This window comes from Triticum aestivum, chromosome 7D (genome assembly GCF_018294505.1).
Source record: "Triticum aestivum cultivar Chinese Spring chromosome 7D, IWGSC CS RefSeq v2.1, whole genome shotgun sequence".
Taxonomy (NCBI): Eukaryota; Viridiplantae; Streptophyta; class Magnoliopsida; order Poales; family Poaceae; genus Triticum; species Triticum aestivum.
In genome coordinates this window covers 234,462,483-234,474,234 of record NC_057814.1, presented here as the reverse complement: position 1 = coordinate 234,474,234, position 11,752 = coordinate 234,462,483, and the positions used below count along the sequence as shown (strand labels likewise).

The 11,752-nt window shown below is 46.4% G+C and overlaps 3 protein-coding genes across 4 annotated transcripts; 2 read left to right on the top strand and 1 right to left on the bottom strand.

Annotated features, from left to right (window-relative positions):
* Positions 1–2,885: 2,885 nt before the first annotated feature.
* On the bottom strand, positions 2,886–6,416 carry LOC123169985 (pentatricopeptide repeat-containing protein At5g18390, mitochondrial). Of its 2 annotated transcripts, none has more exons than XM_044587834.1 (2): positions 4,946–6,416; positions 2,886–3,536 (listed from the first exon to the last, which is right to left on the bottom strand). In XM_044587834.1, exon 1 carries the CDS (start codon positions 6,371–6,373, stop codon positions 4,994–4,996), a length of 1,380 nt encoding a protein of 459 aa, XP_044443769.1. In that variant the 5' UTR covers positions 6,374–6,416; the 3' UTR covers positions 2,886–3,536; positions 4,946–4,993. The 2 variants fall into 2 exon arrangements, with proteins under 2 accessions (XP_044443769.1, XP_044443768.1); XM_044587833.1 differs by lacking the exon at positions 2,886–3,536 and adding an exon at positions 4,501–4,760.
* Positions 6,417–6,458: 42 nt separating this feature from the next.
* On the top strand, positions 6,459–8,646 carry LOC123169987 (60S ribosomal protein L32-1). The gene is made up of 4 exons (XM_044587836.1): positions 6,459–6,650; positions 6,750–6,846; positions 8,076–8,257; positions 8,346–8,646. The coding sequence occupies exons 2-4, from the start codon at positions 6,757–6,759 to the stop codon at positions 8,473–8,475; spliced, it is 402 nt and encodes a 133-aa protein (XP_044443771.1). The 5' UTR covers positions 6,459–6,650; positions 6,750–6,756; the 3' UTR covers positions 8,476–8,646.
* Positions 8,647–8,889: 243 nt separating this feature from the next.
* LOC123169986 (formin-like protein 14) lies at positions 8,890–11,463 on the top strand. Its single transcript, XM_044587835.1, has 2 exons — positions 8,890–9,369; positions 10,229–11,463. The coding sequence occupies exons 1-2, from the start codon at positions 8,997–8,999 to the stop codon at positions 10,351–10,353; spliced, it is 498 nt and encodes a 165-aa protein (XP_044443770.1). The 5' UTR covers positions 8,890–8,996; the 3' UTR covers positions 10,354–11,463.
* Positions 11,464–11,752: the final 289 nt, after the last annotated feature.

Here is an 11,752-nt window from a genome sequence, read left to right as displayed (position 1 = left end):
TTTTTTTTCTCGAATACGCACGAGTGTGCGTACTATATTATATAGAAGGAATCGGGGTAAAGAGCCCGTCCACGTTAGCGTTACAGATTACATATATACACTGCACACTAACTCTACTTCCACCCTCACCTAGTCTGAAAACTATGTACTCTCCGCTGTCCACTCCTCCATCTCTGCAAAGAAGGCGCCCATGTCTCCTCGTAGTATGCCCGCCTTCTTCCATACACGACCCTCTCTTACGACTGCATGGATAACCCTGTTCTTTGAGGTGTAGCTCCGTCGAAGACAATCGAGTTGCGGTGCTTCCATATTTGCCGCATAACGAGTGTTAATGTATGCTTTCAGTAGGGCTCCCGATTAACATGGTCGTGGCATGAATAGGACGAGGGGACAAGACCTTGGAAAGGTACTCTTGCACCGTGTGACAATGTTGACCTTCAGTTATTTGCTGCTTGTTCGAAGATCACCCTGGGCAATGACAGTAATGTGAGTTTTTGGGATCATAGATGACTCGATGGTCAGGCACCAAAGGAGATGGAACTTGAGCTTTATAAGTTGTCCAGATCAAAATCTGCTACGATTCAAAAAGGTCTCTAGAAGGGACTCTGGTTGCGTGGCTTGGCCAAGATCAACTCGTCCTTGTAGTTGGATGCCTTCATTAGACTTTGGTGAAAAGTTCAAAGTATACAGTTAACATCTGATCTTGACAAAATAGCTTGGAGCCTCTAGGCAAATGGAGAATATTCTGCAAGATCAGCCTAAAGTGTGCAATTCCTTTTGCGCATCCCTATCCTAATTCTTGAGAAAGTCTCGACAATCGAAGCTGAAATGAAAGTGAAGTTAATTATTTGGACCTTACTACAAAAATATTATAGACTGCGGTCAGATTGCAGACAAGAGGTTGGGATCATCAAGACAGGTGTTGTGCCTGCGACCAGTCTCAGGAAACGACCTCTCACCTGTTCCTTAGGCCAACTCTAACCGATCCCCTAAAAGTTAAGTGAGTAAAAGGCTTAGTGGAGTATAAATACTCCACTAAGTTTTGGCCGGACCTAGCCGATCCCCTAAACTTAACAGAGTATTTTTTTTCATTTGCATTTCAAGTTCGGCCACCGAAACACATTTCTTTACTTCTTTATTTCATTCAACAACATTGGATTACATAATAATTCACCAATTCTTTGCTAGAAGAGCAAGACCACAGAAAATAAGAACCATAATTAGACATTTTAGAAGATATCCAACTTCCATAACTACTCTGACTAGTTGGATTAATATCTTCTCGATGCTTTCATTGTTGATCTGCGGATTATCGATCTTGCATAGTTCATTATTCTTCTTTGACTCTAAAGAAGTAGACGTTGCATCCCCTCTAATTTCTTCTCTAATCGCACATCTAGTCTCACATTTAGCCTCAATTATAGCAACGAGTGCATAGACATCTACTAATTTTCGTGCTATTAATAGATTGACGTATTCTTCTTCCAATACCAAAACAAGCATCCATCATCCTACACACATAGATGAGCATCAATGAGCTACCGAAATTGAACCGAATCCGGTGAAAAACCGAATCAACAAGCACATACCCCATCATTTGTCCATTTGAAGAACACCCATCCGTGATGTTTCGGCGTGGTAGAAACTCGGCCCACCACTTGCCGTGTGCAGTCGTCGCATTGTATGACCGCCAGCTGCAAGTCGGTGAGCCGTTGCGCGAGCGCCGAGCCCGGGCGACGGTCGGCCGTGTAGTTGCCGGAGAACCGACGGCGGGAGAGATTAGAGTTGCTAGAGGAAGAGCCGGTACATGCATGCGGCGCAGAGGCTTTGCCGGGGCCGTGTGGGCTGCTTACTGGCCAATCCATGGCAAGGCGCAGCCGCCGATGGCCCGAAACGCCAAATCCGGTGGCGGCGACAGCAGCCGCAGATTCCCTCGATTTTTGGCCGGTGGCGGGACGAGAAGGTGGTGGAGGATAGCGGTAGAGGCCTACAAGGCTTCCCCTGCGGCCGGCCGGTGCCAGCGGGGAGGGGGGAGGGGTAGGAGGGGCGGCGGGGGCGAAGATGCGGCGTGGGAGAGGAGGGAGAGGCAGCAGAGGAGAGTCGCGTCGTTTTACTCGGCGGAGCAAAGAGGAAGCAAAAATAGGAATTTTTTTAGAGAGAGGAATAAAATTATACTCCGTTAGACTGGATTGGGGATCGGCTAGGTGCCGGTTAGTGGAGTAAAAAGCTAAATATACTCCACTAACCGGTTATAGGAGATCGGTTAGAAATGCCCTTAGCCCTTTTGCATAGGAAATTTGGTACTGCGTTGGAGCTTACTTTCCCAGTGCTTCACTCGCAGCTGACTCTACACAATTGTTCTCGGATTGGTGGTCTAAATGCTGAGTGCCTCACAAAAAGAAGAATGAGATTGATGAGCGCGCTGCTGCTGCATACATTGTTTGAGGGATTTCGAAAGAATGAAATGCGAGAATCTTCAATAACAAGCTGGCGACCCCTCAGGGCGTTCTTCTGATTATCAGAGATGAAATCAGCCTCCTTAAGGAGGCCTCAGAGTGATCCGTTTTGCTGTTTCTGTGCACTCCTCTAGTAGTGTTTTGCTGTTTCTGCGCACTCTAGTAGTGCCCTATCTATCTTTTTCTAACGCTCTTCCTCTCCTTTTCCCTCCTCGTGGCTAGTTCCTAGTCTCTACAGTTTTGCTTTACCCCATAATGAAAATGCCGAGCTCCTGCAGTTCTGGTCAAAAATAACTACAAGATTGATACCCACTATTTTTTTTGACAAACTCAAGATTGATACCGACTAACTTACAAGCAAGTAACCAAAATCATGCATACATGTTGTGGTTTTGCATTTCGCACTTCAGAACGAGCCTTTATTTTTGGATCAACTGAATTTCCCCACAATTTCCATCACTGAAAGTTGAACAATGTGTACATCTTCAAAAGACCTTCGGTCGGGAAAAAAGACAAGGTATATCAGTTCATTGCAACATTCACATTAAGCAATGTTTTTTCACAAGAAAAAAATAATCAATTCCGAGTCTATGAAATGCAAGACAATGCTGTATCTCATCATCAACCCCCTCCCTCAGCTTCTCGAATTTGCGTTCCTCAGCGGTGTGATCAGTCATAGGATCATAGCTGACCTCCTGATTTCAAAACATTTCTGCATTCCCCCCTTTTGCAGTCGTGCCCGTACGCTTACTAACACCGCCGTGACAGTAGTTTGTCGACAGAAGGCAGGCCATCGAACGGGAGGCAAATTCCTTCCCCAAATCACTGGGAAATTCTTGAGTTCTGCAGTAGTATGTTCAGGAGATACAATAGCCTGTAATCAGCTTGTGAACGTCGAGCCACCGCATGCCCGGCTATTCTGGCCACATGATGTAACAACATAGGTTCATTCAGCTTTGATCTCGTTGGGTGCACCCGGATGGTTCCTTGTAGAAGGTATTAGGACACTGTAAGGCTAGTCCAATTCTGCATGCCAATCGAGTATCTGATGCTCACGAAGGGCAAAGTAAAGTTGAAACACTGCGCAAAAAAAAAAGGAAGGAAAAGACATAAAGCAACAACCAGCAGCTATGCAGAAACAGAAGAACCTTCATCATAGTCATTACAAAGGACGAGTAACAATCATTTCATGCAGTATGCTGATTCACTGGGGCCATTCTCACATGTTCATCCTTAAAGAAGAGTGTCGGTGCTGTGGTGCAGGACATGTATGAATCAATTGCAATTACTACCAAACTATCTTAAAACTGATGCACGGTTGTGCATGGCCAACGAAACACTTCGACCATAAACTGATTTGAACACTTCAAACAGCTAACCATTTTCAGTATCACTTTGTCTTCGCAAATGTGCATTCTACAAAAAGGCGGAGCACTGTCAATCTCAAAAATTTGAAATCTCCCCTCATTAAGACTCATACTTATTCCAGACAGTGTTGTTCTTCTGTCCAGAAGACAACACAGGTACCTCAACCTTTCAATGGTAAGTGATTTTGCCTTGAGGTTAGCAAACACTATCTGTAGTCAGCCCTATCTCTACAACACAATTTCAAATCGTACAAGGTAGCATGGCTCCAATCTTTATTCTACATGAATTCTCATGGATCACAGAGTTGGTTCTAAATTCAACAGTGAAAGCACCTGGTCCACCTAGTCAAACACTGATGGGGCAGTGGATATTTCAATAATCTAATCTATGCAACCACAAAACTTAAATTCCTCTCAACTTACTGCATATTCCACCACTACTCTTCTTGTTAACCTTCACTATACTCGTCTATACAAATTTGACCACATTAGTTGAGGCTATCCAATGATCTTATTCACTGATCTTTCCTACCCAAAACAAATAAATCACTTGACCAGCATATCCAACAGTCCAACAGCATAACATTGTTTTATGTCACAGAATACAATCAGAAGACAGGAATCCTACCTGAAAATTCAGAACCTTTACCATGCAATTCACAGCACCCCACTAGACGGCATCTAATTCCTGGTTCATTCAGTTTCCTTCTAGTGACATCTCAACAATACACTTTTAGATCATACAAGGTAGCATGGGTCCAATCTTTATACTGAACTATCATGGAGCGCAGAGTTGGTTCTAAATTGAACAGTGAAAACACCTGGTCAAACACCAATGGATCATGGATATTTCAATAATCTTATCCATGCAACCACAAAACTTACCTTCCTCTGAACTTAGTGCCTACTCCACCACTACTTTTCTTGTGAACCAACACTGCACAATTTTGAGCACATTAGTTGAGGCTATCTGATGGCCTTATTCATTGATTCTTCCTACCGAAAACAAGTAAATCACTTGCCAAGCATATCAGTCACAGTCCAACAGCATAGCACTGGCGGCCTATGTCATGAAATACAATTAGAAGATAGGAGCCCTGCCTGGAAATTCAGAAACATTACCAAGCAATTCGCAGCGCCCCACCAGAATGCATCTACTTCCGGATCCATTCAGTTTCCTTTTAGTGACATCTCAAGCTGCTCCATCCTCCGGGCTAGGTCATGTTTCCCAAGATGCCGCAGCCCATCAACTACAACGTTAAAGGTTGGCGCCCGTGGCGCGAACCCAGCCTCATTCATCTCAAGAAGGTAGTTTGCAGCATCCAAGAACCGACCACCCCTCACACACATTTTGACAAGCATCACATACACAGGCCGATTAGGTGGGTGCCCCTTGGACTTCATATCACCAAAAAAGGCGAAAGCATCAGCGAAACGACCTGCCTTGCAGAGCGCCTTGACGATCGCCGCATATAGACTTGGGAAGGGCCGGTGGCCATCCTCAATAGCTGCATAGAACAATCTGAATGCCTCCTCAATTCGGCCAGCCTTGGCCACCGCCGGTAGCATCACTTTGTAAGTTGAGATATCTGGGCACATGCCACGACTGGAAGCATCGGCAAGAAGACCCACGGCGAATTCCACATCACCTGCATCGCAAAGCGCCTGGGCGAGCGAGTTGAATGTGGCCACGTCGGGGAGGACGCCCTCCTTGGTGATGCGGAGGGCGAATGCCTTGGCTTCCTCCAGGCGCCCAGCTCGGACGAGCCCGTCGACGAGGAGGTCCCGACCGCGCACCGGCGGCCGGAACCCGCGGGACGACATGTCGTCGAGGAACGCCTGCGCCTCCCGGAGCTTCCCCGACGCGCACCAGGCGTCGACGAGCGTGCTGAACGTGGCGCGGTCGGGGGCCACGCCCTTGCGCGCCATGCGGCGTAGCAGCTTGTAGGCGCCGGCGAAGTTGCCGTTGGCGCAGAGCGCGTCCAGAAGGGCGTTGTAGACCTCGGTGGTCTGCGGGCACCCGAAGTGGGGAAGGCGATTGAAGACCTCGACGGCCTGCTCGGCGAGGCGGGAGTGGCCGTAGGACGAGATAACCGCCGAGAAGGTTGCCGGAGAGAGGGGGAGGCCGAGCGCGCGCATGTCGGAGGCCTGGGTCCAGAGGTGGGTGAAGAGGCGCGCGCGGGCGAGCGGGAGGAGCAGCGCGTCGAAGTGATCGGCGGAGGGGGAGAAATTGGGCTTCGCCCGGAGCCACGCTAGGAAGCGGGCGGCGTGGAGGGGCTCGGAGGGGGCAGCGGCGCGGATGACGCGGAGCGCGAGGTCCGGCGGGAAGGGGGACGGCAGGCGGAGGCGGTTCAGGGTGCGCTCCAGGTAGAAGTCGCGCCGTACGATGGTGGAGAGGTGGTTGACCGCCGCGAAGTAGGCGTCCTTGGAGGTGGGGTGCTGCGGAAGCTCCTCGGCGCCGGCCGCGTAGTCGGGGAGCGTCGCGAGTCGGCGGAGGCCGAGCCGGTCGCCGAGGCGGCGGAGAACGGCGGCGGAGACGGAGGACGACATTTCTCGCCTCCCCTCGGCGCCGCGGCCACACCGAGATTCGGGAGCTAACGGTGGAGCTGGGCTTAGAAACGGAGGCCCATTCTGCAACTGGGCAAGTTATTGCAATGTACCGGGCTTAACTTTCTATTTTTCGGGCTAGACCGCACTGGCCCATTCGAGCCCATGTAACTAGGGTTTGTGGAGGGTATAAAGACTGCGTCGCCTTGCAATTCCAGCCCCGCCGCCGCTCTTCTTGCACCTCTCTCTGTGTTAGGGTTAGGGTCGTTCGCTCCCTAAGGTAGCAAGCAAGCTCGCAGACGAGCTCGCACCTCGTTTTCCCGGGTGATTTTATCCTCGTCGTCTGATTCAAACTCCTTCTGCTGGTTTTGCCCGACAGATCAGAGATGGCGGTGCCGCTTCTGACCAGGAAGATCGTGAAGAAGAGGGTCAAGCACTTCAAGAGGGCCCATAGCGACCGCTACATTGGCCTCAAGGTATCGACCGCTTCTGCCAGACTTCTATGCAGTGGATGTTGCAAGTGCCTCATGTCTTGATTGCTTCGTGCAGTTGATTTGACCCGGTTCTAGATCCCGATTGTTACGCATGTTGTAGTTTCAACTTTCAAAGTTCACCGTGGTTCATGGCCTGCTGTAGTATCTGGAGGTCTGTGGCGTTTTTTAGTATTATTAACTTGTGATTCGTAGTCGCTGTATGCCAAATTTACCACTTCGGCTTAGGCTATGTTACTGTGAAATGGTTTGTGTTGGAGTCGTTGATTCAGCACGAAGCGTATGTTGCTGTAGAAATTTGTTGTGTTTTCTGAAGGTGGAAACCATTTAGGATGTGAACAAGCACAAAGTAGATAACTGAACGATGCATGTTTAAATTGAAATTGTTTGTTGTGCTTGTACATCAAATTATCAATGAACATTAGGTTAAAAGATTATAGCAGACACTTAGCTGGGCATTTGTGTTTTCGTTTTACCTTGTTGTTTTATTGATGACTCCTTGAAGAAAGGAAGTGATGGCTTAGTAAAAGGTCTGAGTAAGAAAACATCTTCTTGAGCGAATATTTGGTTGAATGAAGAGGGCCCTAGCCCTTGCATTAGTATAGTACTGTGGCTGTCGCAACCTCTTCTACAGCAATTTATTCATGTCTTCATGAAGTGGGATGAATTAAAAAAAGGCGTGGGCTTCATTCTAAGTATGAATGCTTTGCTTAGACTTCTCCCAACACTTGTTTCCAAATGTGCGCTCAAGAAGTCATGTTTTCTGCATGATTAGTACCTTCTGTCTGATCCTTTCAGCTTAACTACTTCTACACTGTTATGTGACCTTGAGCTGAGCAGCATTTTCTTGGCTTGTTATTCTTCTATTTTGTGTTCTATGATCTTTTTTTGGTGCAAGTATACCCCCATACAACCAAAGCCAGCAAGTGATTTGTTGCTTTGCTCGATTATAATTATTTGTGTGTTGTCCGATGGTACAAGTATGGCTAGGAAACTTATTGTGTAGGATGGTAGCTGCTTGTAGTTTACCATTGTTTCTGAATGTCATAAAATTATTATTGTCCATTTTAGAGTCCACAAGGCGCAGGTGATCCTAGGTTGTTTGGTATTTTGTATGTGTTGAATCTTGTCTTTTCATCTCTTCTGGACCTGTCCTCTTGTTTATTGTGTAATGTTGTGCTTAAACTGAACAATATTTTCATTTTTGATTGTAGCAAAGCTGGCGCAGGCCAAAGGGCATTGATTCCCGTGTCAGGAGAAAGTTCAAGGGATGCACCTTGATGCCCAACATTGGCTACGGTTCTGACAAGAAGACCAGGCATTACCTTCCCAACAAGTTCAAGAAGTTTGTTGTCCACAATGTGTCTGAGCTGGAGCTGCTTATGATGCACAACAGGTAATGGGTGTTTATCATGCCTTGTACACTGCTGTCTTCCGCTATTATGGTCATGCTAAACGTAATATGCCTTGTTTCTTGCAACCAGGACCTACTGTGCGGAGATTGCCCACAACGTCTCCACAAAGAAGCGCAAGGACATTGTTGAGCGTGCCGCGCAGCTCGACATCGTGGTTACGAACAAGCTTGCCAGGCTCCGCAGCCAGGAGGATGAGTAGACTGTCTGTCAGAACTATGTTTTGGTCTGGTTCGTATGTAGGAAAGTATTCCGCTGTTCTTCGTTGTGTGACTGTCAGGGATATCTGTTATTCCAACCTTTTTGCTACCAGTGCAGACTGTAATGCGTCAAAGATCTACTATTGCCTTTATAATCTAGATCCCATTGCCAATTGCTGATAAGTGTGTTAAATTGGGGTTTGGGTCTGCGTTATATTCTCTACTCCTATAAAATTCTATAAAATTCTGAGTTGGTGATGATGGTGTGTCTGCCATCCATCGTTTAGGATCGTCGGATCGACATCTAACGCACACAAATCAGTCTGCTGCTCATTTGCACATAACCCCTCAACCACATCTTTCCTGTTCAGGCTTCTCTCTCCCAACTCCTGGAACCATCTGGAAACAAATCGAATCACCGACGGACATCACTGGAATCGATCTGGCGCCGGACATCACTGGAATCGATCTGGCGGGGGCGCGAGGCGGCTGCTGCTGGCGCCGTCCACCTCCTGCGCCTCTCATGCTTCTCAGCCTCACCGCCCACCACCATGACGCACCTCCACCTCAACGTCCTCTCTGCCCCTTGCCCGTCTCCTCAACCGCCGAGCTCGGCAAGCACGCCGTCGATGTCGTCCGTCTACGGACGCCTCTCCTGCGTCCTCGTCTAACACCGCAGTTCGAGCACTCCCATCACCGCCACCTCCCCGTGCTCCTCGTCATCCCCTCCACTCCTCCCCATCTCCTTTGTTACCAGCCACCAAAGTACGCCGCCGGCGCCGTCAGTGCCACAACGCCTCTCCTACCTCCACCCTTTATTGATCCAGCAGCCATACTTCCCACTCCCACCACCTCCACTTCCTCATCGCCGTCTCCTCCGACACTGACATCTGCAGGTATCCCGCTGGCTGTGCTCTGCTCATCCATGGTGTCGGCCCACCTACTGCATAAGAAGTGGAACATGCTTCATATTTCACGGTTTTGAACATGTTATCAGTGTGTTTTCTTTTCCCATTGCCATCTGCAAGTTGTGAAGCTTATTATTAGGCCTCTGCTTGTTGTAATAGGCTCTTGTGAAATCCTTTTTAAACTTTAAGGTTTTAATCTTTTTTGCTAACCCTCCATTTTTTTGGGGGGAAAAGCATGCAGGTATTACGCCAAAATGTTACAGCCACCGAATGTGAGATCATTGCTTTCACTTAATTAATGTGTTGTTTGGTCATTTTTGTGTTCATACTGAAGTGATTTGGTGGCTGGTTTGCAGGATAGTTTAACTTGCGTGAAAGTATTATCTTTGCAGTGTGGTTGTCAATGCATATCATCATTCCTTAATACTTTAGACACTTATATGTGCATAACTATTGTGCATTCTGGCTATGAGGTAAAACTACAAATTATTTCTTCCTTTACGCACATGTGGTGATGGCCATGAGGCTTAATATTTCATCTCATAGAGAAACCGACCAAGTACTTAGTTATCTGTTGGATTTCAAGCTGACCGAATGGAGTTAGCCACCTTTTAAAGAGTAGTGAAATTATTTGTATGACTGGAAGGTTCAAGTGGCAAAATTTTGCAAGGTGGTTTATTTATGCAAAGCTAATCTTTTGGTCAGGGTTAGTGCCAACCTTTGAGCATTCTTCATATGTCTGATTTGGTGACTGTAAACTACTGCATAGGTGTCAGGTCAATTTTGATTTTTGTAGGGGTTTTGTACTTCTGAATTTTCTGACAGAAATTTGCATTGTTGGGCTCAGCTATTTCTGAATTTCAGGGTTGTGGCAGCAAGGGCGAGGTGCATGATAGTGACACAAAGATGGGCGAGCACGGGGAATGTAGGAACATGCAAGGTGTTGTGCCGCAGTTACTGCTGCAAGGATGACTATGGCGGCAACTGTTTGCACAATAACTAATTCATGGCATAGGTGAGGATGATGTTTTTTATTTATCAGTAGTCATATTTGTCAGATTAAGATCCACATGTAATCATTCCAGCACCTCGTATCGTAAGAACTAGCCTAAAATGATTATGCTTGATCTTTTAAGCCAGCTGGTATTTTTTTACAGAAAATATTTTTCACCAAGGAAGGTAATTATAATAAGCATCAGCGTCAGCATGATTTTTTTAAAGATAAACTGAAGTATGTTAAAATATAGTCAGGAGATCCTGATCTTACTAAGTGCAGAGTTCCCCAAGAATATAGTCAGAACATTATTTTTTATGTTTTGCTCAAGTAGCAAGCAGTAGCAGGCAGTAGGTGACTTTGGTTTTCATCGTGTTACAGTCAATCCCTGCTTTATCTAATGTAAGAAGCAGGTGAAAGTTTGTTCAACTAAGTAGTAATCCAATGATATATATACAGCAAAGGTTTCCTGCCAGGACCATTGCCTCCAGTTTCTTGATGTACGTTGACCATTTATTTCTAAGATGTAACATATACCAAGGCACCTATCTGATACACTGAGAGGGTGTGGTGAGTGGAGTGGAGGTATGTGGTGCACTGAGAGGGTGAAGTAGAGCCTGAAAGTTTGTCCGATTTCCTGCGCTTGGGGACGCACTGCTATGTAGAAAAGTTGGATACTATGATTTTGTATAGTGATGGGAGATAGTCTTCGATACTCTACTTTGTGGCGGGGGAGATATATGTCATGTTACTGCTGTCATATTCTTGTGTGTCTAAGCTTAATACTAATTGATTAGACTGTTAATTTTCTGCGATGCAACTTCATGACGACGCGTTTCTCGTGTCGAGGCATGTATGTTTCATGAGACTATTGGTTTTAAGAAACAAAATCATGTGATATTTTTCATTGGTAATGCAGTGCACAATAAAGACCTGATTTTAATTTGTACCACTCTATTTTGTGCATTAGATTGGTAAGGCTCACCTTCTGTTTTTTTTACCCTTTCTTCTTTTGTTCCCCAAAAGGACACATTACTAGGTCCCTTGTTTTTTTTTAAATAAAAACACCTCTTTATTCATTCGTATACATCATTATAGTGTTCCTAAAAGAGATAGAATTGATGGTGGTGGTACTTCAATCCAAGAAGTAGCTTCATTAAACGTGGAAGACGGACCAGTTCATGGGCAATAGCATCCGCCTCTCGATACTCATGTTCAAACACCACTTTGGTAAACTCTGAAGACAAGAAATAACTATCATTGGCCACTGCTGCAGCACTGCCCGCCAGTGCAAGCCGATATTCATGACTTCGATGACTTGGCTATGGTCCGAGCAAATAATCAATCTATTGCCGAAAGTAGAAAATTAAGCAGACA

Bases quoted from the DNA above. Each gene is read 5' to 3' on its own strand.
- LOC123169987 (XM_044587836.1), top strand. From the start codon at position 6,757: ATGGCGGTGCCGCTTCTGACCAGGAAGATCGTGAAGAAGAGGGTCAAG. The intron at 6,847-8,075 runs GTATCGACCGCT...TTTTGATTGTAG, and splicing joins ACCGCTACATTGGCCTCAAG to CAAAGCTGGCGCAGGCCAAA. The intron at 8,258-8,345 runs GTAATGGGTGTT...TCTTGCAACCAG, and splicing joins CTGCTTATGATGCACAACAG to GACCTACTGTGCGGAGATTG.
- LOC123169985 (XM_044587834.1), bottom strand. From the start codon at position 6,373: ATGTCGTCCTCCGTCTCCGCCGCCGTTCTCCGCCGCCTCGGCGACCGG.
- LOC123169986 (XM_044587835.1), top strand. From the start codon at position 8,997: ATGCTTCTCAGCCTCACCGCCCACCACCATGACGCACCTCCACCTCAA. The intron at 9,370-10,228 runs GTATCCCGCTGG...TGTTGGGCTCAG, and splicing joins TCCGACACTGACATCTGCAG to CTATTTCTGAATTTCAGGGT.